At 47.6% G+C, this 25,319-nt stretch overlaps 1 protein-coding gene across 2 annotated transcripts in view; it reads right to left on the reverse strand.

Moving 5' to 3' along the window:
* The window catches only part of TRAPPC9 (trafficking protein particle complex subunit 9), a 576,113-nt gene that overhangs the window by 508,929 nt on the left and 41,865 nt on the right, over positions 1 to 25,319 (reverse strand). For both annotated transcript variants that reach the window (XM_077271277.1, XM_077271278.1), the window contains exons 8-9: positions 24,659 to 24,875; positions 22,070 to 22,213 (exon numbers count right to left, since the gene is read on the reverse strand). In XM_077271277.1, coding sequence (XP_077127392.1) covers positions 22,070 to 22,213; positions 24,659 to 24,875 — 361 coding nt within the window. The remainder of the gene's footprint in view (positions 1 to 22,069; positions 22,214 to 24,658; positions 24,876 to 25,319) is intronic.

A 25,319-nucleotide genomic window follows, 5' to 3' on the forward strand; every position in this document is an offset into this window, starting at 1 on the left:
AGACGGCGCACAAACTGGAAGCCTCATGTCCGGGCAATTGGAGCTGATGAGGGAGCAGAGGAGATCAATCATTCCAAGAATGACTCCATAAAAGCTTCAAGCTGGATGTTGTTCCGGAACAGCACCACCCCTGAACATGGCTGTGTCTGGTATTGCAGATAAGCTTCATTTAATTCCGCTAAGCAGCAATACCGCTCAAGGCCTGTGGAATGGGGTGGCACTGTTTCTGGAAGAAAGCAGCCACGTTTTTCTATTCCTGTTTCCTGACATGCAACAATCGTAAGTCACGTATTTGGTGCTGATGCACGAAATAGGATCAGGCGCAGAGCCCACACCATACCAGGAAGATGGAGGCTGTGCTACACAGCCAGCATCGTCCTGTAATAGCAGCAGCCAGAGGCATCACTGACTGATCAATCTCTGACTGATGGACTCCATTTTTCTACCATTTATACAACATACATAAGAAACTCAATAACCTTTCAGGTCGCCCCCTGATCTCTGACATCCACTCATTTATTGCATTATTTGGATCTCTGCTCCAAAAATATATCACCACCTTACCAGGTTACGGTAACTCTCACACTCCACACAGCTGATTACAGAAGTGCAGATTTACTCCCAGACTGAAATCCTGCTATTTATCACCATAGACGTCTCATAGCTATACAACAACAATTTAAAACCTACAGTACAGAGCATAAGTTTGGACACAACTTCTCATTTAAAGATTTTTCTGTATTTTCATGACTATGAAAACTGTACATTCACACTGAAGGCATCAAAACTATGAATTATCACATGTGGAATTATATACTTAACAAAAAAGTGTGAAACAACTGAAAATATGTCTTATATTCTAGGTTCTTTGATGACTGCTTTGCACACTCTTGGCATTCTCTTGATGAGCTTCAAGAGGTAGTCATCAGGAATGGTTTTCACTTCACAGGTGTGCCCTGTCAGGTTTAATAAGTGGGATTTCTTGCCTTATAAATGGGGTTGGGACCATCAGTTGTGTTGAGCAGAAGTCTGGTGGATACACAGCTGATAGTCCTACTGAATAGACTGTTAGCTGCTTTTTTCTTGCCAAATACAAAGGCTAAGTAAAGGAAAACAAGTGGCCATCATTACTTTAAGAAATGAAGGTCAGTCAGTCCCAAAAATTGGGCAAACTTTGAAAGTGTCCCCAAGTGCAGTGGCAAAAACCATCAAGCGCTACAAAGAAACTGGCTCACATGAGGACCGCCCCAGGAAAGGAAGACCAAGAGTCACCTCTGCTTCTGAGGATAAGTTTATCCGAGTCACTAGCCTCAGAAATCGCAGGTTAACAGCAGCTCAGATTAGAGACCAGGTCAATGCCACACAGAGCTCTAGCAACAGACACTTCTCTACAACAACTGTTAAGAGGAGACTTTGTGCAGCAGGCCTTCATGGTAAAATAGCTGCTAGGAGACCACTGCTAAGGACAGGCAACAAGCAGAAGAGACATGTTTGGGCTAAAGAACATAAGGAATGGACATTAGACCAGTGGAAATCTGTGCTTTGGTCTGATGAGTCCAAATTTGAGATCTTTGGTTCCAACCACCGTGTCTTTGTGCGACGCAGAAAAGGTGAACGGATGGACTCTACATGCCCGGTTCCCACCGTGAAGCATGGAGGAGGAGGTGTGATGGTGTGGGGGTGCTTTGCTGGTGACACTGTTGGGGATTTATTCAAAATTGAAGGCATACTGAACCAGCATGGCTACCACAGCATCTTGCAGCGGCATGCTATTCCATCCGGTTTGCATTTAGTTGTACCATCATTTATTTTTCAACAGGACAATGACCCCAAACACACCTCCAGGCTGTGTAAGGGCTATTTGACCAAGAAGGAGAGTGATGGGGTGCTACACCAGATGACCTGGCCTCCACAGTCACCAGACCTGAACCCAATCCAGATGGTTTGGGGTGAGCTGGACCGCGGAGTGAAGGCAAAAGGGCCAACAAGTGCTAATCATCTCTGGGAACTCCTTCAAGATTGTTGGAAGACCATTCCCGGTGACTACCTCATGAAGCTCATCAAGAGAATGCCAAGAATGTGCAAACCAGTCATCAAAGCAAAAGGTGGCTACTTTGAAGAACCTAGAATAAAAGACATAATTTCAGTTGTTTCACACTTTTTGTTAAGTATATAATTCCACAAGTGTTATTTCATAGTTTTGATGCCTTCAGTGTGAATGTACAATTTTCATAGTCATGAAATTACAGAAAAATCTTTAAATGAGATGGTGTGTCCAAACTTTTGGTCTGTAATGTACATTAGGACAGGAGCCCATAACATTATCTAGAAAGTAATCCCCACCTAAAAGATGAGCAGGTCTCAGACCACAGGGGTATGCAATTCAATCTAAACAACAATGCTTTCAGTTTTCTACAATGTAAAGGTACCGTGATGGGGACACGTTTAACCCCAAGCTGTGCAAACCTGTTGATGGCAGACTTTGGGGCTAATCACATATACTCTCATCCCATCTATCATCATCTACTATTATTCAAAAGAGATATTGACAATATTTTTCTAATATGGAGTGGGGGGGGGGGCGGGGACTACAAAAAAGCAACATCTTTTTGTCAATCACTGAAATCCAACAATTCTGGGGATATTTTTCAGGACACCTGTCAGAATCTGCAGGAGGAGGGGGGAATCAAATACATAGAAGCAGCATAAAAAGAGAGCAGAGGACCCATGGCAGAATCTACAGGAGGAATCAAACAATCAGTAACTCTGGACACAACAAGATTAGACACTGAAACGTTAAATATATGTACCAAGATGTGGATAACTTCTTGATTGCGGGAGATCCCCAAAGATCCAGGGAAAGGAGTGTATGTCTGGCATTGGGCTCCTCGGCTCCATTCACTCTCTGTGAGAGAGCAGAAAAACCTTATATCTTGGTAACAAAAAACAAAAAAACACTCGTCTTAAATGAGGGAGCAGCGTGCGAGCTGCAAATCAGGGGGATGTGATTGCATGAAGAAATGGAGATTGCCTTCAGGTTATTCCAGCTCACAGGTATTGTGTGGGGTTGCTCCGATGCCAGGACCCCCCACCCCGACGCACGTTACATCCTAATGAATAGATTTCTGGATATGTAGACAATCTATAGTTAACTGAACACCTGCCTGACTCGCTGCTGGCTCGTAGCGGCAACAATCCCTTGTAGTTTACTCTATTTTTTTTATTCCACAGAGTTTATAGATTTTTTTTTTTTAAAGAAGTGCAACTCGATTCAGAGCACAAAACGATCCAGCTGCTAAAAAAAAAAAAAAAAAAAAAAAAAAAAGGCAAAACCAGAAAAATAACAAAATCTTGTAAATTTTGTATGTGAGAGGCGACGGTCAAATGTCAAGTGTTTCCAAACAAAAGACATTTGTACTACGCGTAGAAAAATCCTCTGTACAGGTGATACAGGATGAAAAGAGACAACAAAATATACGCAGGCTGACAGCAAGTTACAGCAACGCTCATCCTGAGCCTGCTGGTTCATAGAAAGAGAGTGTACAGGGTAAGATTGGCGCACAGGTAATTTTTATAGCTACATCATCCCCACCTTGGGGGTCGATCCTCGTCTGCTGATCTTCAGCTTTTGTGTATTAAGGATTGGCTGCGATCCGTGACTCCAGATTCACTGCACCGTCTATTGGAGTCTAAGGTGGTCTGAGCTCCATGTCTGCGACGCCTTGACCTTCAAGTGCTTTACACTGCAGCTCTTCTTTTTCAGACTAGCAAATTTCGTTTCTACAGTATTAGGTGCCTAACTTTTACAGAAATCCCTTTTTAACCCCTTAAAAGTTAAAGAGGATGTATAAATGGCTGCTCAATTTGATGCTAGGCGCAATGTCAGGGAACAGCAGCCATGATTTTATCTGGATGCGACTTTTGATGCAGCATTACACAATGTCGGGTGCAGGTGTATGAAGCGGGCTCAGGACCCGAGCCGCCCCTGTCCCACGTTATATAGCCTGTGTACACAGCAAACTGAAGAGATCAGAGCTAAGACTCACAAAGCTTCAGCAGCAGAAAAATAAAAAGGTTATCAGTCTCAAAACATGGAGGAAAAAAAAAAAAAAAAGAAAAAAACTCACATTTTTTATTGAAAAAAAAAAAAAAAAAAAAAGTTTGGTATTGCCGTAACCGTGTTGTGCTGAAGAATTATTTGTAACACTTAATGGACACCATGAACAGTGTACCGAAAAGAAAAAAATAAACAATTTGGGAATTGCTTTATTTTTCCCCCCCATTTCATGCCACCATACATTAATTAAATAAAGTGGATGGTGTCATTCAAAACTACGACTCTTCTCACATAAACCCTTGCACGGCTGCGTCGATGGAAAAATAAAAAAAGTAAAAAAGATTTAAAATAAAGAAGTAAAAAAATAAAAAGTAAAAATAAATAAAAAGTAAAAATACATAAAATAAATAGTAAACATAAAACATAATAAAATAAGTAAAAATAAAATAAATAAAGTAAAAAAAAAAAAAAAAAAAGATTTTAAGTAGGTAAATAAAAAAAGTTCCCCACTTTGAAAGAGGGAAGTGAAAAAAAATGATGAACTGGCCATGAGAGGAGAGGTTAATCTCTGCTTGATGTCAGAGATGAAAATATTTTGTTTACATCCACAGGTTAGAAATCTGTACAGATCCAGTACTTTTCACAGCTGAAGGTTTGCTACAAAGGTGTCTGCAGTGTGATCCCTAGAAGTGTGTCCTAAAAGTGTGGATTACATTAGAATTTAAACCTGAAAGATGTCTACAGACTGTGCCCTGCTACCTGCCACCATCGCACTCTAACAAGCATCTCTATTCTTCCAACAGGTATGTTCATCCACCCAGCTCTCCTGCTGTCTGTCTATGAAGTGCACATAGTACATCACCCAGCTTTGCACATAGACTTCCCCCTGCTGCTTTCACATGGTATGCCTTTCAGCTCACCCCAGCTTACCCAGTGTTATTTATGACCTTGTTTACTCAGGCTTGATTGTATGCATCTGGTCCACCCTTAATTCTCTGACCAAGATGAGCAGAGACCACTCCTCTCTGCTTCACACCTGAACGCACTTAGTTGTACATATATTGCATAGCTAAGGCTACGTTCACATTTGCGTTGTTGTGTGTTGCGTCGGCGACGCATCGGCGACGCAACGCACAACGCATGCAAAACGAATTGTTTTGTGACGCATGCGTCCTTTTTTTTGCATGATTTTGGACGCAAAAAAAAATGCAACTTGCTGCGTCCTCTGCGCCCTGACGCGTGCGCCCAAAAAGACGCATGCGTCACAAAACGCAACACAACGCATGTCCATGCGCCCCCATGTTAAATATAGGGGCGCATGACACATGCGGCGACGCTGCAGCGCCCGACGCTGCGGTGCACAACACAAATGTGAACGTAGCCTAAAGTCTGCATGACTTTAGTCTGCAGTGTGATCCCTAGAAGTGTGTCCTAAAAGTGTGCATTACATTAGAATTAAAACCTGAATTGAACCTGAAGGGAACTGAAGGGAACTGGCCAGTCACTGCAAACAATGTTTCTGTTTGTTGTCACTTTTACCCCTATAATCTTTCACTTTCTGCTACCTCCCCCAATCCCCACACCAAGTAAGGAACTGTTCATCTCCTCTTCAATTCTCCCCATCCATCTCACCTCCTCCTCAGAACTGTTCCTCAACATACAATCCTCTGTCTCAAAGCACAGGCAGCCCCCTCATGCCCTCTCCTGCTCCCACCTGCTAACACTTTCTCTGCTCCTTCTCTCTGCGGGTGATATCTCTCCAAATCCTGGTCCTCCTCACCATATTCCCACAGTCATTTCTACCTCCCATCCATGCTCCAACACAAACTTCCGTAACCTCTCTAACATTATACCCATTCGCCCAGCCCCCGCTTCCCCTGTCCCACTAACACAGGGCTCCCCAACCTGTAGCTCGGGAGCCACATGTAGCTCGCGGCCCCATGAATTGTGGCTCGCGACTGTCTGCCAACTTGTTGGATTAGGTCCAGGTCTAGCAAACAGGTATGAAGAGCACATCTCAAAATGGTGAATTTTGTGAGTAGCCCTGCACAGGAGTGCAGATCTGGATGCACATTTACTGGTCTTTGGGATTTAGAGATGTTTTAGGTATGGTACGCTGGAGGATGGTACTACCTGTTAGAGGAGGTGCTCAAAGTTGGATGTGACAGTGTGTTGGGAGTCCTTGCTGGGAGAATACTGAATGGGGGTATTGTGGGAACCCCTGGATCTCAGTCTACTGCTTTGGAGTGATTTCTGTGGAAAAGCTTTGGTTGTCATTATACCTGTTATCATTATACCTGTAATGGGGGCTTTGGTTGACCCTAGTTTGAAGGGGGTGGATGTGGCTCACGACCCTCTCTCAGTGCTGAATGTGGCTCGCGACCCTCTCTCTAAGCTAAATGTGGCTCTCAAGGTCAGAAAGGTTGGGGACCACTACACTAACAGGAGCTCTGTGGAGCGCTCGCTCTGTCTGTAACAAGCTTTCCTACATCGATGATCTTTTTGTTACTACCAAACTTTCCTTCCTCGCCATCACCGAAACCTGGCTCACCCCTTCTGACACAGCCTCCCCTGCTGCACTCTCTTACGGTGGCTTCCACCTTTCCCACACACCCCGCCCCAGCAGCAAGCATGGCGGAGGAGTTGGTTTTCTCCTGTCAGTAACTGCTCCTTCACCCCAATCCCACTGCCACCCTCTGTTACCCTCCCTTCCTTTGAGGTGCACTCTGTGCGCATCTACTCCCCCCAACCTCCAACTGGCTGCCATTTACCGCCCCCCAGGGCCAGCCACCACCTTCTTTGACCACTTCACCACCTGGCTACTAAATTTCCTTTCTGCGGACATCCCCACTATCATCATGGGCAATTTCAACATCCCCATTGACACTTCCCTCTCAGCTGCCACTAAACTTCTATCTCTCACTTCCTCCTTCAGCCTCACTCAATGGTCTTCTGCAGCCACCCACATAGATGGTCACACACTGGACCTCATCTTCACCCGCCTCTGCTCCCTATCTAACCTCTCTAACTCATCTCTTCCACTCTCTGACCACAACCTTCTCACATTCTCATCTCTCTCCACTCCATGTCTACAATCCCCACCCCACAAACTTTCACACCCTCGCAGAAATCTTAAACATCTTGACCTACATTCATTCTCTGAATCCCTCCTCCCTCTCACAAACATAAGTTCCATACACAATGCGGATGACGCTGCCGCTCTATATAACACCACAATAGCTGTAGCTTTGGAATCTGCTGCCCCACTTACACATACCAAAGCTCACAAAATCAACAGACAACCCTGGCACACCAGCCTGACCAAAGAACTAAGGCGAGCTTCCAGAGCTGCTGAGCGCAGATAGAAAAGATCCCACTCCAACGAGCACTTCATCGCATTCAAACAATCCCTCACTACTTTCAAGACCACACTCACCACAGCTAAACAAACCTACTTCTCATCTCTCATATCCTCCCTGTCTCACAACCCTAAACAGTTATTCAACACCTTCAATTCTCTCCTCCGTCCCCCAGCACCTCCTCCCTCCCCACTTATCTCCGCTGAAGACTTTGCCTCATTTTTCAAGCAGAAGATTGATAGCATCAGAGACAGTTTTGGTCAACAACCCCCAGAGCCCTTCCTCCCGACTTCCCAGCCCTCCACCTCCAAAACCAACTTCTCCACCATTACAGAAGATCAACTCTCCACTCTACTCTCAAGATCGCATCTCACCACCTATGCTCTTGACCCGCTCCCATCCCACCTCATCCCAAACCTCACCACAGTCTTCATCCCAACCCTAACCCATCTCTTCAACCTATCACTAACAACTGGTGTTTTCCCCTCAAGCTTTAAACATGCCTCCATCACACCTATCCTCAAAAAGCCCTCTCTTGACCCATCCTCTGTATCTAGCTATCGCCCTATATCACTTCTCCCTTATGCCTCCAAACTACTGGAACAACACGTTTACCTTGAACTGTCCTCCCATCTCTCTTCTTGCTCCCTCTTTGACCGCTTACAATCTGGCTTCTGGTCACACCATTCCACTGAAACTGCCCTAACTAAGGTCACCAACGACCTCTTAACCGCCAAGAGCAAGCGACACTACTCTGTCCTCCTCCTGGACCTGTCCTCTGCCTTCTACACTACTGTCCTCCTCGACCTGTCGACTGCCTTTGACACAGTGGACCATTCCCTATTACTACAGACCCTCTCATCCCTTGGCATCACAGACTTGGCCCTATCCTGGATCTCATCATACCTAACAGACCGGACATTCAGCGTCTCCCACTCACACACCACCTCCTCACCTAGCCCCCTATCTGTCGGAGTCCCACAAGGTTCAGTCCTAGGGCCCCTGCTCTTCTCCATTTACACCTTTGGCCTGGGACAGCTCATAAAATCTCATGGCTTTCAGAATCACCTCTATGCTGATGACACACAGATCTACATCTCTGGACCAGATATCACCTCCCTACTAACCAGAATCCCTCAATGTCTGTCCACTATTTCATCCTTCTTCTCTGCTAGATTTCTCAAACTTAACATGGACAAAACAGAATTCATCATCTTTCCCCCATCTCACACGACCTCCCCAACGAACCTAACCATTACAGTAAATGGCTGCTCACTCTCCCCAGTCCCACAAGCTCGCTGCCTCGGGGTAATCCTTGACGCTGATCTCTCCTTCAAACCACATATCCAAGCCCTTTCCACTTCCTGCCGACTTCAACTAAAAATATTTCACGAATCCGTTCATTCCTCAACCAAGAATCTGCAAAAACCCTAGTCCATGCCCTCATCATCTCCCGCCTTGACTACTGCAACCTCCTGCTCTGTGGCCTCCCCTCTAACACTCTCGCTCCCCTCCAATCTATTCTAAACTCTGCTGCCCGACTAATCCACCTGTCCCCCCGCTATTCCCCGGCCTCTCCCCTCTGTCAATCCCTTCACTGGCTCCCCATTGCCCAGAGACTCCAGTACAAAACCCTAACCATGACATACAAAGCCATCCACAACCTGTCTCCTCCATACATCTGTGACCTCGTCTCCCGGTATTTACCTACACGCAACCTCCGATCCTCACAAGATCTCCTTCTCTACTCCCCTCTTATCTCCTCTTCCCACAATCGTATACAAGATTTCTCTCGCGTATCACCCCTACTCTGGAACCCTCTACCACAACACATCAGACTCTCGCCTACCATCGAAATCTTCAAAAAGAACCTGAAGACCCACCTCTTCCGACAAGCCTACAACCTGCAGTAACCACAGATCGACCAAACCGCTGCATGACCAGCTCTACCCTCGCCTACTGTATCCTCACCCATCCCTTGTAGATTGTGAGCCCTCGTGGGCAGGGTCCTCTCTCCTCCTGTACCAGTTATGACCTGTATTGCTTAAGATTATTGTACTTGTTTTATTATGTATACCCCTCCTCACATGCAAAGAGCCATGGAATAAATGGCACTATAACAATAAATAATAATAATAATAATAATAATAATAAATGTGTCCCATAGTACTGCGATGCCATATTGGACCTTAAAGAATGCACGGTCACAAAGGCACGCTGAAGCCACGGCAACTTTTAGGGCATGATCTTTGGCCGTGGCTTTATTTTGTCTTGATAGTTCTTGGCTTGGATACAGTGTAACAAATCTTCAGCTGTCAGAAGTATTAGGCCAGGATTTAGTAAAGCAGAGCTTGTGCAGAAACTGCACTAAGAATCTACGACAAGGTACAGGACAATCCTGACTACAAGACCCTCTCTGCATTACATGGACAGCACGCAGAGATACTGAAATTGGGGAAGGACCGAAAAACAAAAATGAGTTCGAACATTCTACGGCCCGATCTATGAATCATCCACCCGGGACGCGATGAGATCGTCCTGACGTCAGCGGCTGGAAACAAACGCAACTTTTCCTCTGGAGGGAAAACATAAAAGAGACGAAAAACGATACAAGATTCTTCTCTCCACAAAGAGGTTTTATCTGCGCGAAGAGAACAGCTCCATGAGAGTGAAGAGCAAGGAAGGGATCACAGGCAGCAGCAGAGAGCGGCTCCACAAGATCGAAGAGCAAGGAAGGGATCACAGGCAGCAGCAGAGAGCGGCTCCACGAGAGCGAAGAGCGAGGAAGGGATCACAGGCAGCAGCAGAGAGCGGCTCCACGAGAGCGAGGAAGGGATCACAGGCAGCAGCAGAGAGCGGCTCCACAAGAGCAAGGAAGAGATCACAGGCAGCAGCAGAGAGCGGCTCCACGAGAGCGAAGAGCAAGGAAGGGATCACAGGCAGAAGAGAGAGGCTCCACAAGAGCAAAGAGCAAGGAAGGGATCACAGGGAGCAGCAGAGAGCGGCTCCACGAGAGCAAAGAGCAAGGAAGGGATCACAGGGAGCAGCAGAGAGCGGCTCCACGAGAGCGAACAGCGAGGAAGGGATCACAGGCAGCAGCAGAGAGCGGCTCCGTGAGAGCGAAGAGCAAGGAAGGGATCACAGGCAGAAGCAGAGAGCGGCTCCATGAGAGCGAAGAGCAAGGAAGAGATCACAGGCAGCAGCAGAGAGCGGCTCCACCAGAGCGAAGAGCAAGGAAGGGATCACAGGCAGCAGCAGAGAGCAGCTCCATCAGAGCGAAGAGCGAGGAAGGGATCACAGGCAGCAGCAGAGAGCGGCTCCATGAGAGTGAAGAGCAAGGAAGGGATCACAGGCAGAAGCAGAGAGCGGCTCCATGAGAGTGAAGAGCAAGGAAGGGATCACAGGCAGCAGCAGAGAGCGGCTCCACAAGATCGAAGAGCAAGGAAGGGATCACAGGCAGCAGCAGAGAGCGGCTCCACGAGAGCGAAGAGCGAGGAAGGGATCACAGGCAGCAGCAGAGAGCGGCTCCACGAGAGCGAGGAAGGGATCACAGGCAGCAGCAGAGAGCGGCTCCACAAGAGCAAGGAAGAGATCACAGGCAGCAGCAGAGAGCGGCTCCACGAGAGCGAAGAGCAAGGAAGGGATCACAGGCAGAAGAGAGAGGCTCCACAAGAGCAAAGAGCAAGGAAGGGATCACAGGGAGCAGCAGAGAGCGGCTCCACGAGAGCAAAGAGCAAGGAAGGGATCACAGGGAGCAGCAGAGAGCGGCTCCACGAGAGCGAACAGCGAGGAAGGGATCACAGGCAGCAGCAGAGAGCGGCTCCGTGAGAGCGAAGAGCAAGGAAGGGATCACAGGCAGAAGCAGAGAGCGGCTCCATGAGAGCGAAGAGCAAGGAAGGGATCACAGGCAGCAGCAGAGAGCAGCTCCATCAGAGCGAAGAGCGAGGAAGGGATCACAGGCAGCAGCAGAGAGCGGCTCCATGAGAGTGAAGAGCAAGGAAGGGATCACAGGCAGCAGCAGAGAGCGGCTCCACAAGATCGAAGAGCAAGGAAGGGATCACAGGCAGCAGCAGAGAGCGGCTCCACGAGAGCAAGGAAGAGATCACAGGCAGCAGCAGAGAGCGGCTCCACGAGAGCGAAGAGCGAGGAAGGGATCACAGACAGCAGCCACGAGAGTGAAGAGCAAGGAAGGGATCACAGGCAGCAGCAGAGAGCGGCTCCACGAGAGCGAAGAGCGAGGAAGGGATCACAGGCAGCAGCAGAGAGCGGCTCCACGAGAGCGAAGAGCGAGGAAGGGATCACAGGCAGCAGCCACGAGAGTGAAGAGCAAGGAAGGGATCACAGGCAGCAGCAGAGAGAGGCTCCACGAGAGCGAAGAGCGAGGAAGAGATCACAGGCAGCAGCAGAGAGCGGCTCCACGAGAGCGAAGAAGGGATCACAGACAGCAGCCACGAGAGCGAAGAGCGAGGAAGGGATCACAGGCAGCAGAGAGCGGCTCCACGAGAGCGAAGAGCAAGGAAGGGATCGCAGGCAGCAGCAGAGAGCGACTCCACTAGAGCGAAGAGCAAGGAAGGGATCGCAGGCAGCAGCAGAGAGCGGCTCCACAACATCGAAGAACGAGGAAGGGATCACAGGCAGCAGCAGAGAGCGGCTCCACGAGAGCAAAAAAGAGATCACAGGCAGCAGCAGAGAGCGGCTCCACAAGAGCGAAGAGCAAGGAAGGGATCACAGGTAGCAGCAGAGAGCGGCTCCACGAGAGCGAAGAGCGAGGAAGGGATCACAGGCAGCAGCAGAGAGCGGCTCCACGAGAGCGAGGAAGGGATCACAGGCAGCAGCAGAGAGCGGCTCCACGAGAGCAAAGAGTGAGGAAGGGATCACAGGCAGAAGAGAGGCTCCATGAGAGCGAAGAGCAAGGAAGGGATCACAGGCAGCAGCAGAGAGCGGCTCCACAAGAGCAAGGAAGAGATCACAGGCAGCAGCAGAGAGCGGCTCCACGAGAGCGAAGAGCAAGGAAGGGATCACAGGGAGCAGCAGAGAGCGGCTCCACGAGAGCAAAGAGCAAGGAAGGGATCACAGGGAGCAGCAGAGAGCGGCTCCACGAGAGCAAAGAGCAAGGAAGGGATCACAGGGAGCAGCAGAGAGCGGCTCCACGAGAGCGAACAGCGAGGAAGGGATCACAGGCAGCAGCAGAGAGCGGCTCCGTGAGAGCGAAGAGCAAGGAAGGGATCACAGGCAGCAGCAGAGAGCGGCTCCGTGAGAGCGAAGAGCAAGGAAGGGATCACAGGCAGAAGCAGAGAGCGGCTCCATGAGAGCGAAGAGCAAAGAAGAGATCACAGGCAGCAGCAGAGAGCGGCTCCACCAGAGCGAAGAGCAAGGAAGGGATCACAGGCAGCAGCAGAGAGCAGCTCCATCAGAGCGAAGAGCGAGGAAGGGATCACAGGCAGCAGCAGAGAGCGGCTCCACGAGAGCAAGGAAGAGATCACAGGCAGCAGCAGAGAGCGGCTCCACGAGAGCGAAGAGCGAGGAAGGGATCACAGGCAGCAGCAGAGAGCGGCTCCACGAGAGCGAAGAGCGAGGAAGAGATCACAGGCAGCAGCAGAGAGCAGCTCCACCAGAGCGAAGAGCAAGGAAGGGATCACAGGCAGCAGCAGAGAGCAGCTCCATGAGAGCGAAGAGCAAGGAAGAGATCACGGGCAGAAGCAGAGAGCAGCTCCACCAGAGCGAAGATCAAGGAAGGGATCACAGGCAGCAGCAGAGAGCGGCTCCATGAGAGCAAAGAGCAAGGAAGGGATCACAGGCAGCAGCAGAGAGCGGCTCCGTGAGAGCGAAGAGCAAGGAAGGGATCACAGGCAGCAGCAGAGAGCGGCTCCGTGAGAGCGAAGAGCAAGGAAGGGATCACAGGCAGAAGCAGAGAGCGGCTCCATGAGAGGGAAGAGCAAGGAAGAGATCACAGGCAGCAGCAGAGAGCGGCTCCACCAGAGCGAAGAGCAAGGAAGGGATCACAGGCAGCAGCAGAGAGCAGCTCCATCAGAGCGAAGAGCGAGGAAGGGATCACAGGCAGCAGCAGAGAGCGGCTCCACGAGAGCAAGGAAGAGATCACAGGCAGCAGCAGAGAGCGGCTCCACGAGAGCGAAGAGCGAGGAAGGGATCACAGGCAGCAGCAGAGAGCGGCTCCACGAGAGCGAAGAGCGAGGAAGAGATCACAGGCAGCAGCAGAGAGCAGCTCCACCAGAGCGAAGAGCAAGGAAGGGATCACAGGCAGCAGCAGAGAGCAGCTCCATGAGAGCGAAGAGCAAGGAAGAGATCACGGGCAGAAGCAGAGAGCAGCTCCACCAGAGCGAAGATCAAGGAAGGGATCACAGGCAGCAGCAGAGAGCGGCTCCACCAGAGCGAAGTGCAAGGAAGGGATCACAGGCAGCAGCAGAGAGAGGCTCCACGAGAGACACATGGAGAGACAGCCCCGATAATAGAGATACATGGAGAGACAGCCCCGATAATAGAGATACATGGAGAGACAGCCCCGATAATAGAGATACACGGAGAGAAGGCCCCGATAATAGATACATGGAGAGACGGCCCCGATAATAGAGATACATGGAGAGACGGCCCCCGATAATAGAGATACATGGAGAGACGGCCCCCGATAATAGAGATACAGGGAGAGACAGCCCCGATAATAGAGATACAAGGAGAGACGGCCCCGATAATAGAGATACAAGGAGAGACGGCCCCCAATAATAGAGATACATGGAGAGACGGCCCCGATAATAGAGATACAAGGAGAGACGGCCCCCGATAATAGAGATACATGGAGAGACGGCCCTGATAATAGAGATACATGGAGAGACGGCCCTGATAATAGAGATACATGGAGAGACGGCCCTGATAATAGAGATACATGGAGAGACAGCCCGATAATAGAGATACATGGAGAGACGGCCCCGATAATAGAGATACATGGAGAGACGGCCCCGATAATAGAGATACATGGAGAGACGGCCCCGATAATAGAGATACATGGAGAGACAGCCCGATAATAGAGATACAAGGAGAGACGGCCCCGATAATAGAGATACAAGGAGAGACGGCCCCCAATAATAGAGATACATGGAGAGACGGCCCCCGATAATAGAGATACATGGAGAGACGGCCCCCGATAATAGAGATACATGGAGAGACGGCCCCGATAATAGAGATACAAGGAGAGACGGCCCCGATAATAGAGATACAAGGAGAGACGGCCCCGATAATAGAGATACATGGAGAGAAGGCCCCCGATAATAGAGATACATGGAGAGAAGGCCCCCGATAATAGAGATACAGGGAGAGACAGCCCCGATAATAGAGATACAAGGAGAGACGGCCCCAATAATAGAGATACAAGGAGAGACGGCCCCGATAATAGAGATACAAGGAGAGACGGCCCCGATAATAGAGATACATGGAGAGACGGCCCCGATAATAGAGATACATGGAGAGACGGCCCCGATAATAGAGATACACGGAGAGAAGGCCCCGATAATAGATACATGGAGAGACGGCCCCGATAATAGAGATACATGGAGAGACGGCCCCCGATAATAGAGATACATGGAGAGACGGCCCCCGATAATAGAGATACAGGGAGAGACAGCCCCGATAATAGAGATACAAGGAGAGACGGCCCCGATAATAGAGATACAAGGAGAGACGGCCCCCAATAATAGAGATACATGGAGAGACGGCCCCGATAATAGAGATACAAGGAGAGACGGCCCCCGATAATAGAGATACATGGAGAGACGGCCCTGATAATAGAGATACATGGAGAGACGGCCCTGATAATAGAGATACATGGAGAGACGGCCCTGATAATAGAGATACATGGAGAGACAGCCCGATAATAGAGATACATGGAGAGACGGCCCCGATAATAGAGATACATGGAGAGACGGCCCCGATAATAGAGATACATGGAGAGACGGCCCCGATAATAGAGATACACGGAGAGAAGGCCCCGATAATAGATACATGGAGAGACGGCCCCGATAATAGAGATACATGGAGAGACGGCCCCCGATAATAGAGATACATGGAGAGACGGCCCCCGATAATAGAGATACAGGGAGAGACAGCCCCGATAATAGAGATACAAGGAGAGACGGCCCCGATAATAGAGATACAAGGAGAGACGGCCCCCAATAATAGAGATACATGGAGAGACGGCCCCGATAATAGAGATACAAGGAGAGACGGCCCCCGATAATAGAGATACATGGAGAGACGGCCCTGATAATAGAGATACATGGAGAGACGGCCCTGATAATAGAGATACATGGAGAGACGGCCCTGATAATAGAGATACATGGAGAGACAGCCCGATAATAGAGATACATGGAGAGACGGCCCCGATAATAGAGATACATGGAGAGACGGCCCCGATAATAGAGATACATGGAGAGACGGCCCCGATAATAGAGATACATGGAGAGACAGCCCGATAATAGAGATACAAGGAGAGACGGCCCCGATAATAGAGATACAAGGAGAGACGGCCCCCAATAATAGAGATACATGGAGAGACGGCCCCCGATAATAGAGATACATGGAGAGACGGCCCCCGATAATAGAGATACATGGAGAGACGGCCCCGATAATAGAGATACAAGGAGAGACGGCCCCGATAATAGAGATACAAGGAGAGACGGCCCCGATAATAGAGATACATGGAGAGAAGGCCCCCGATAATAGAGATACATGGAGAGAAGGCCCCCGATAATAGAGATACAGGGAGAGACAGCCCCGATAATAGAGATACAAGGAGAGACGGCCCCAATAATAGAGATACAAGGAGAGACGGCCCCGATAATAGAGATACAAGGAGAGACGGCCCCGATAATAGAGATACATGGAGAGACGGCCCCGATAATAGAGATACATGGAGAGACGGCCCCGATAATAGAGATACATGGAGAGACAGCCCGATAATAGAGATACATGGAGAGACGGCCCCCGATAATAGAGATACATGGAGAGACGGCCCTGATAATAGAGATACATGGAGAGAAGGCCCCCGATAATAGAGATACATGGAGAGAAGGCCCCCGATAATAGAGATACAGGGAGAGACAGCCCCGATAATAGAGATACAAGGAGAGACGGCCCCGATAATAGAGATACATGGAGAGACGGCCCTGATAATAGAGATACATGGAGAGAAGGCCCCCGATAATAGAGATACATGGAGAGAAGGCCCCCGATAATAGAGATACAGGGAGAGACAGCCCCGATAATAGAGATACAAGGAGAGACGGCCCCGATAATAGAGATACAAGGAGAGACGGCCCCGATAATAGAGATACAAGGAGAGACGGCCCCGATAATAGAGATACATGGAGAGACGGCCCCCGATAATAGAGATACATGGAGAGACGGCCCCCGATAATAGAGATACATGGAGAGACGGCCCCGATAATAGAGATACAAGGAGAGACGGCCCCCGATAATAGAGATACATGGAGAGACGGCCCCGATAATAGAGATACATGGAGAGAAGGCCCCGATAATAGAGATACATGGAGAGACGGCCCCGATAATAGAGATACATGGAGAGACGGCCCCGATAATAGAGATACAGGGAGAGACAGCCCCGATAATAGAGATACAAGGAGAGACAGCCCCGATAATAGAGATACAAGGAGAGACGGCCCCGATAATAGAGATACAAGGAGAGACGGCCCCGATAATAGAGATACATGGAGAGACGGCCCCCGATAATAGAGATACATGGAGAGACGGCCCCGATAATAGAGATAGACGGGTTCAGCCGTACATCACCAAGCACAATGCCGAGCGTCGGATGGAGTGGTGTAAAGCCGCCAACACTGGACTCTGGAGGAGACGTGTTCTGTGCAGTGACGGATCGCACTTCTCTATCTGCGTCTGATGGAGGAATCTTGGTTTTGTGATTCCAGGAGGACGTCACCCCCTGACTGCATTGTGCCCCTGTACAGATGGTGGAGGAGGATAATGCTTTGGGGGATGTTATTAGGGGGCGGCCTCAGACACTCAGCTCCAGAAAAGGGAAACCATCATCTTCAGCACAAGACATTGTGGACACTTGTAGTTTCATCTTTGTGGGAACAGTTTGGGGAAGACCCTTCTCTGCCCCCCATGACGGTGCCCAGTGCACAAGCTCCATACAGACATGGGGGGACCATGAGCGGCCGCACCGAGCCCGGACCTCAGCCCACACCTATCCTGGAGAGTGTGACCCCGGCCTCCCCCAACATCAGGGTCTGACCCCACAAATCATCTTCTGGATGAAGGGGCAAAACCCCCACATGTGCCTCCAACATCTCTCCCAGAAGAGCGGAGCCGTCAGCTCTGCAGAGGGGCGACTCCATGTTAATGTGTATGGGTGTAAGATGGGGGTCGCACCAAAAAGTCATCGGGGGCAGCGATGTGTGACATGGCGGTCCAGAGAGCAGACAAGAGAGCGGCCGGCCCTGCGATCAGCACCGTGGGCCTCACATGTCACCCCATCACTTCCTCCTGTCCCGGCTGATTATTACACACTGAGGAATTGTTACTTAGGCGATTATCTAACACATAAGCGAGGCCGGTGGCCGACAAACCCCGAGACCTGAACTTCTCTGCCGGTAACGTCACACATGAAGCGACGGGGAAGCTCGTCATCGCCAATTGTGATTTTCCTTTTAATTTAACATGAGGGATGGGAGACTTCATTTATCCTGACGAGAACAATCCTCGGCCCTCACAATACGAGACGGCGTGGTACTGAATGACGGCCATGGCGAGACTGAAAGCCATCATTCCATGCACCGAATCCTCACACTGCCGTACTACATAGAATAAACCCAACCCGAGGAATACAGGAGCACGAAACCAAGGAAAGCCGCATCTTAAAGAGTCTACTGCATATTAGAGCGAATATTCCATCATAAATCTAGTATTATACTGCAGAGCTGCACTCACTATTCTGCTGGTGCAGTCACTGTGTACATACATTACATTACTGATCCTGAGTTATATCCTGTATTATACCCCAGAGCTGCACTCACTATTCTGCTGGTGCAGTCACTGTGTACATACATTACATTACTGATCCTGAGTTATATCCTGTATTATACCCCAGAGCTGCACTCACTATTCTGCTGGTTCAGTCACTGTGTACATACATTACATTACTGATCCTGAGTTACATTCTGTATTATACACCAGAGCTGCACTCACTATTCTGCTGGTGCAGTCACTGTGTACATACATTACATTACTGATCCTGACTTACACCCTGTATTATACCCCAGAGCTGCACTCACTATTCTGCTGGTTCAGTCACTGTGTACATACATTACATTACTGATCCTGAGTTACATTCTGTATTATACCCCAGAGCTGCACTCACTATTCTGCTGGTGCAGTCACTGTGTACATACATTACTGATCCTGACTTACACCCTGTATTATACCCCAGAGCTGCACTCACTATTCTGCTGGTTCAGTCACTGTGTACATACATTACATTACTGATCCTGAGTTACATCCTGTATTATACCCCAGAGCTGCACTCACTATTCTGCTGGTGCAGTCACTGTGTACATACATTACTGATCCTGACTTACACCCTGTATTATACCCCAGAGCTGCACTCACTATTCTGCTGGTTCAGTCACTGTGTACATACATTACATTACTGATCCTGAGTTACATCCTGTATTATACCCCAGAGCTGCACTCACTATTCTGCTGGTGCAGTCACTGTGTACATACATTACATTACTGATCCTGACTTACACCCTGTATTATACCCCAGAGCTGCACTCACTATTCTGCTGGTGCAGTCACTGTGTACATACATTACTGATCCTGAGTTACACTCTGTATTATACTCCAGAGCTGCACTCACTATTCTGCTGGTGCAGTCACTGTGTACATACATTACATTACTGATCCTGAGTTACACTCTGTATTATACCCCAGAGCTGCACTCACTATTCTGCTTGTGCAGTCACTGTGTACATACATTACATTACTGATCCTGAGTTACATCCTGTATTATACCCCAGAGCTGCACTCACTATTCTGCTGGTGCAGTCACTGTGTACATACATTACATTACTGATCCTGACTTACACCCTGTATTATACCCCAGAGCTGCACTCACTATTCTGCTGGTGCAGTCACTGTGTACATACATTACTGATCCTGAGTTACACTCTGTATTATACTCCAGAGCTGCACTCACTATTCTGCTGGTGCAGTCACTGTGTACATACATTACATTACTGATCCTGAGTTACACTCTGTATTATACCCCAGAGCTGCACTCACTATTCTGCTTGTGCAGTCACTGTGTACATACATTACATTACTGATCCTGAGTTACATCCTGTATTATACCCCAGAGCTGCACTCACTATTCTGCTGGTGCAGTCACTGTGTACATACATTACATTACTGACCCTGAGTTACATCCTGTATTATACTCCAGAGCTGCGCTCACTATTCTGCTGGTGCAGTCACTGTGTACATACATTACATTACTGATCCTGAGTTACACTCTGTATTATACCCCAGAGCTGCACTCACTATTCTGCTGGTGCAGTCACTGTGTACATACATTACATTACTGATCCTGAGTTATATCCTGTATTATACCCCAGAGCTGCACTCACTATTCTGCTGGTGCAGTCACTGTGTACATACATTACATTACTGATCCTGAGTTATATCCTGTATTATACCCCAGAGCTGCACTCACTATTCTGCTGGTTCAGTCACTGTGTACATACATTACATTACTGATCCTGAGTTACATTCTGTATTATACACCAGAGCTGCACTCACTATTCTGCTGGTGCAGTCACTGTGTACATACATTACATTACTGATCCTGACTTACACCCTGTATTATACCCCAGAGCTGCACTCACTATTCTGCTGGTTCAGTCACTGTGTACATACATTACATTACTGATCCTGAGTTACATCCGGTATTATACCCCAGAGCTGCACTCACTATTCTGCTGGTGCAGTCACTGTGTACATACATTACTGATCCTGACTTACACCCTGTATTATACCCCAGAGCTGCACTCACTATTCTGCTGGTTCAGTCACTGTGTACATACATTACATTACTGATCCTGAGTTACATCCTGTATTATACTCCAGAGCTGCACTCACTATTCTGCTGGTGCAGTCACTGTGTACATACATTACATTACTGATCCTGAGTTACATCCTGTATTATACCCCAGAGCTGCACTCACTATTCTGCTGGTGCAGTCACTGTGTACATACATTACATTACTGACCCTGAGTTACATCCTGTATTATACTCCAGAGCTGCGCTCACTATTCTGCTGGTGCAGTCACTGTGTACATACATTACATTACTGATCCTGAGTTACCTCCTGTATTATACTCCAGAGCTGCACTCACTATTCTGCTGGTGCAGTCACTGTGCACATACATTACATTACTGATCCTGAGTTACATCCTGTATTATCCTCCAGAGCTGCACGCACTATTCTGCTGGTGCAGTCACTGTGTACATACATTACATTACTGATCCTGAGTTACATCCTGTATTATACTCCAGAGCTGCACTCACTATTCTGCTGGTGCAGTCACTGTGTACATACATTACATTACTGATCCTGAGTTACCTCCTGTATTATACTCCAGAGCTGCACTCACTATTCTGCTGGTGCAGTCACTGTGTACATACATTACATTACTGATCCTGAGTTACATCCTGTATTATACCCCAGAGCTGCACTCACTATTCTGCTGGTGCAGTCACTGTGTACATACATTACATTACTGGCCCTGAGTTACATCCTGTATTATACCCCAGAGCTGCACTCATTATTCTGCTGGTGCAGTCACTGTGTACATACAGTACATTACTGATCCTGAGTTACAAGTTACATCCTGTATTATACTCCAGAGCTGCACTCTCTATTCTGCTGGTACAGTCACTGTGTACATACATTACATTACTGATCCTAAGTTACATCCTGCATTATACTCCAGAGCTGCATTCATTATTCTGCTGGTGCAGTCACTGTGTATATACATTACACTACTGATCATGAGTTACATCCTGTATTATACTCCAGAGCTGCGCTCACTATTCTGCTGGTGCAGTCACTGTGTACATACATTACATTACTGATCCTGAGTTACCTCCTGTATTATACTCCAGAGCTGCACTCACTATTCTGCTGGTGCAGTCACTGTGTACATACATTACATTACTGATCCTGAGTTACCTCCTGTATTATACCCCAGAGCTGCACTCACTATTCTGCTGGTGCAGTCACTGTGTGCATACATTACATTACTGATCCTGAGTTACATCCTGTATTATACCCCAGAGCTGCACTCACTATTCTGCTGGTGCAGTCACTGTGTACATACATTACTGGTCCTGTACTGACCCCGAGTTACAGCCTGTGACACCAGCAGCAGAATAGTGAGTGCTGCTCTGAGGTATAATACAGGATTTAACAGTGGAACTTATTTTTCAAATTTTATTGGGGCTTCAAAAAAAAATTACCTGGCAGGAATATTGCAGGGTGACGCCTCCTTGGCTATGGACGCTTCTGTACCACTTAGTTTGTGGAGTGATGGTGACACTTACCCTGATCAGACAAGAAGTCCAGCATGGTCTGCAATAGGAAGGACAGATGGCGAACACACAGGGCCGGGTTGCCCATCCTCCGGGAGGCGTACACGAGCTCATGCAATAACCGCATCTGCACGGCTGCCCATCCTCGGTGAGCACCTGGAGAGGGGGCATAAAAACCTCTGTTATCAGACAAGATGAGGAGAACCCGAGGGGTCGCCCATGAATTGGGTCGATCAAGCAGATTGTGCAATGACAAAAATCCTGTCTGTAGCCACCACTAGGGGGAGCTCTCAACACAGCACCTATTAAATCAATGGAAACCATGAGCTCCCCCTAGTGGCTGCTAGCTGCATCACAGTCAACTCATCTTTGGCAGGAGGAAAGGTAATTTATAATCTATTACAATTTATTCCCCAAATTTGTGTTTATGAGTCGACTCCCGCAGTACCCCGCGCCTTGGCTCCGTTCCACCGTGCTGAACGTCTTAATAAATTCTATCATCAATCCGGCTTCTCTACCCCAATAATCCAGAATTCATTTTCTCCGGAGCTGCGCACTCTCTCAGGCAGAGTCACACCAGAGATGATTTTGCTTTTCTTCTCGCTCCCACTTTTGTTTTGCTTCTTAAACAGATTAGGAGCCGCGCTTTGCTGCCAGCGACCACAAAATGAAATTAAAATATTAAACGCAGATTTATAAAAGCTTTTATACTTCAGCAACTCCTGCCTTTAAAATAAAAATAAAAATAAAAAAAAAAAACAGAAAAAAAATTGAGAAAGCAACCGTGGCGAAGGCTTTCATGTCGCTGACAAAAGAAGAACATTAAACGCTCCTTAGTGAGATTATAGGGAGCGGAGAAAAGCTGCTGAAATATCTGTGTGCGCAGGTTTCTATGGAAAACATGGTGTCTACGGGCAGAAAACAAATTACCGAGACAATACGACCATTCCTTATTTTTCTTTTAATTTTTTGATTTTTTTTTTTAGCTTTTTTTTTTTCCTTTTTATAGTTACAGAAGTGAACTGCATTACCCAGGAACGTCCACTGCACGGCGCTGTAGAGTTATAACTCCGCACACTGACTGATTAACAGCTGATCAGTGGTGATTCCTGGTATGGGACCCCCCCGACTGTTCTGATATTTACGCCCTATCCTACCAGAATAGCTTAGTCCTGAACAACTCCTTAAGGTTAACACATTTTTAGTTCTTTTATCTAAAAAAAAAAAATTATATATACATATTTAATATTTGACATTGACCGTATAACACAGGGGTGGGGAACCTCAGGCCCAAGACCTCAATGACCTTTTCTCTGGACCCAGGGCAGGTTCCTGGGGACAATAGTTGCAGCATCTCCTCCTGATCTCTGTGCCACAGCCCCATGTCTGCTGTGGAGTCTGTGCCGCAGCCCCACATCTCCTGTTTGTGTGTCTCCTATGTGATGTACATACCGCAGTCCCATGTCTCCTGTTGTGAGTATACAGCAGTCTCGATGTCTCCTGTTGCGAGTATACGGCAGTCTCGATGTCTCCTATGTGATGTATATACTGCAGCCCCATGTCTCCTGTTGTGAGTATACGGCAGTCTCGATGTCTCCTATGTGATGTATATACCGCAGCCCCATGTCTCCTGTTTTGTATATACAGTAGTCTCGGGTGACAGGGTCTCTATGTGGCTGCAGACTTGTGAATCCTGGATTCCCCAGTGTCAGAACACTAGAGAATCCTGGATTCACAAGTCTGAAGCCACATAGAGTAACTAAAGACTTGAACCCCAAACCTGGAAAACCCCTTGCTGTTTCAATGCCAAGTTCATGCTCCTTTAGAAGCTGCTTTTAGTTGTTGCTCAGCAGGCATCCATGCATTGTAGTCGATCAGTCAGTATAAGAGTCTTTCCATGTCTGAGCCTCTCTGATCCTCACCCCATAATTAGACAGATCAATTCCAAAAACAGACAGTTTGAATACAGTGTAGATAACTTTGCTGAGCAGCAGTTAAATGCAGCCTCTAAAGGGCATTAAAACAGAATTACAGCATAGTGTTTCGGAGAGAAGAAACTAAAATAAAGCAATTAAGTATATTATAAAAGTTTCAAAGCTTGCAATGCTTGGAGGATAATAGAACAAAAAAATTTTTTTCAATGAAATGTTTCAAAAGATAAAAAATAATTACAAAAAAATACTTTTTCCTTATGCTTTATTATGTATAACTGAAAAAAAGATAGTTTAAAGTTGTTATCACTGCTTTCTTAGCAACTCAATCTTAAAAGTTGTTGTTGCTTAGGTGGATGCTGTACTATGCTGCAGTGCAGATTCAATGCACAGTTCTCCTTTAATAGCTGCTTTCAATTGCTGCTCAGCAGAAATCCCTAACAATATTCAAATAGATCAAGTACTGCAATTTGCCTGTATTATGGGGGAGGGGTGTAGAGTGGCTCAGACAGAGAAAGTCCCATATGCCAATTATTTCAAAATACTGCACGGATTTATGCTTTGCAGCAGTTGAAAGCAGCTTTTAAAGGACCACACATGGAGCATTGCAACAACGCTGCAGCATATGGTTTGGGAAGCAACTCTGGATGTGACTGGATGAGCGTATTACCTTGGCTGAAATCTTTTGGGTCCAGTGATAAACTATAGCCGGGTAATGTCTCCAGGAGCAGCTTGTAGCAAGCCTTCCAGCCGGGCTCCGGGATCGTAGGAGCGACGCACTGCATTGCAGCTACCCTCTTGAAAAAAGCAGATTTTCGATGGAAGCCGATGAGCTCGTAAAGCTCGGAGAGAACACTGTATCGCTGAATCTTCTCCTCCTCCGAAAGCTACAAAAAAGCAAACCACTGGGATTAATCATTACAGGGCTAGGACTACCCGGTCTAAAATCACCCCGTTTCTAATTTATCCTCCATGCTTTACACTGCGGCATCTCTTTCCTATAGCAATGTACTGTACATTTCCACAGCAGACGCTCGCAGCTGTCTCGACACTGAACGCACCTAAGCCGATAGAAGATAGACTAATAAGGGCACGTTTCACTCAACTTCCAAAAGGTTCTAAGTGTGGATCCCACAAGAAAATCCATTTTAACCCTTTAATGACTGGGCAATTTTTATTTTATTTTTATTTATTTTTTTTTTTATTTCTGTGCTTTTGTTTTTTCCTCTTTTTCTTCCAAGAGCCAAAACATTTTTGTATTCTTCAGTGTACATAGCCATAAGAGCCCTTGTTTTGTTTTGTTTTGTTTTTGTTTTTTTCTTCTTAGGAAG

The sequence above is a fragment of the Ranitomeya variabilis genome, chromosome 6 (assembly GCF_051348905.1).
Source record: "Ranitomeya variabilis isolate aRanVar5 chromosome 6, aRanVar5.hap1, whole genome shotgun sequence".
Lineage (NCBI taxonomy): Eukaryota > Metazoa > Chordata > Amphibia > Anura > Dendrobatidae > Ranitomeya > Ranitomeya variabilis.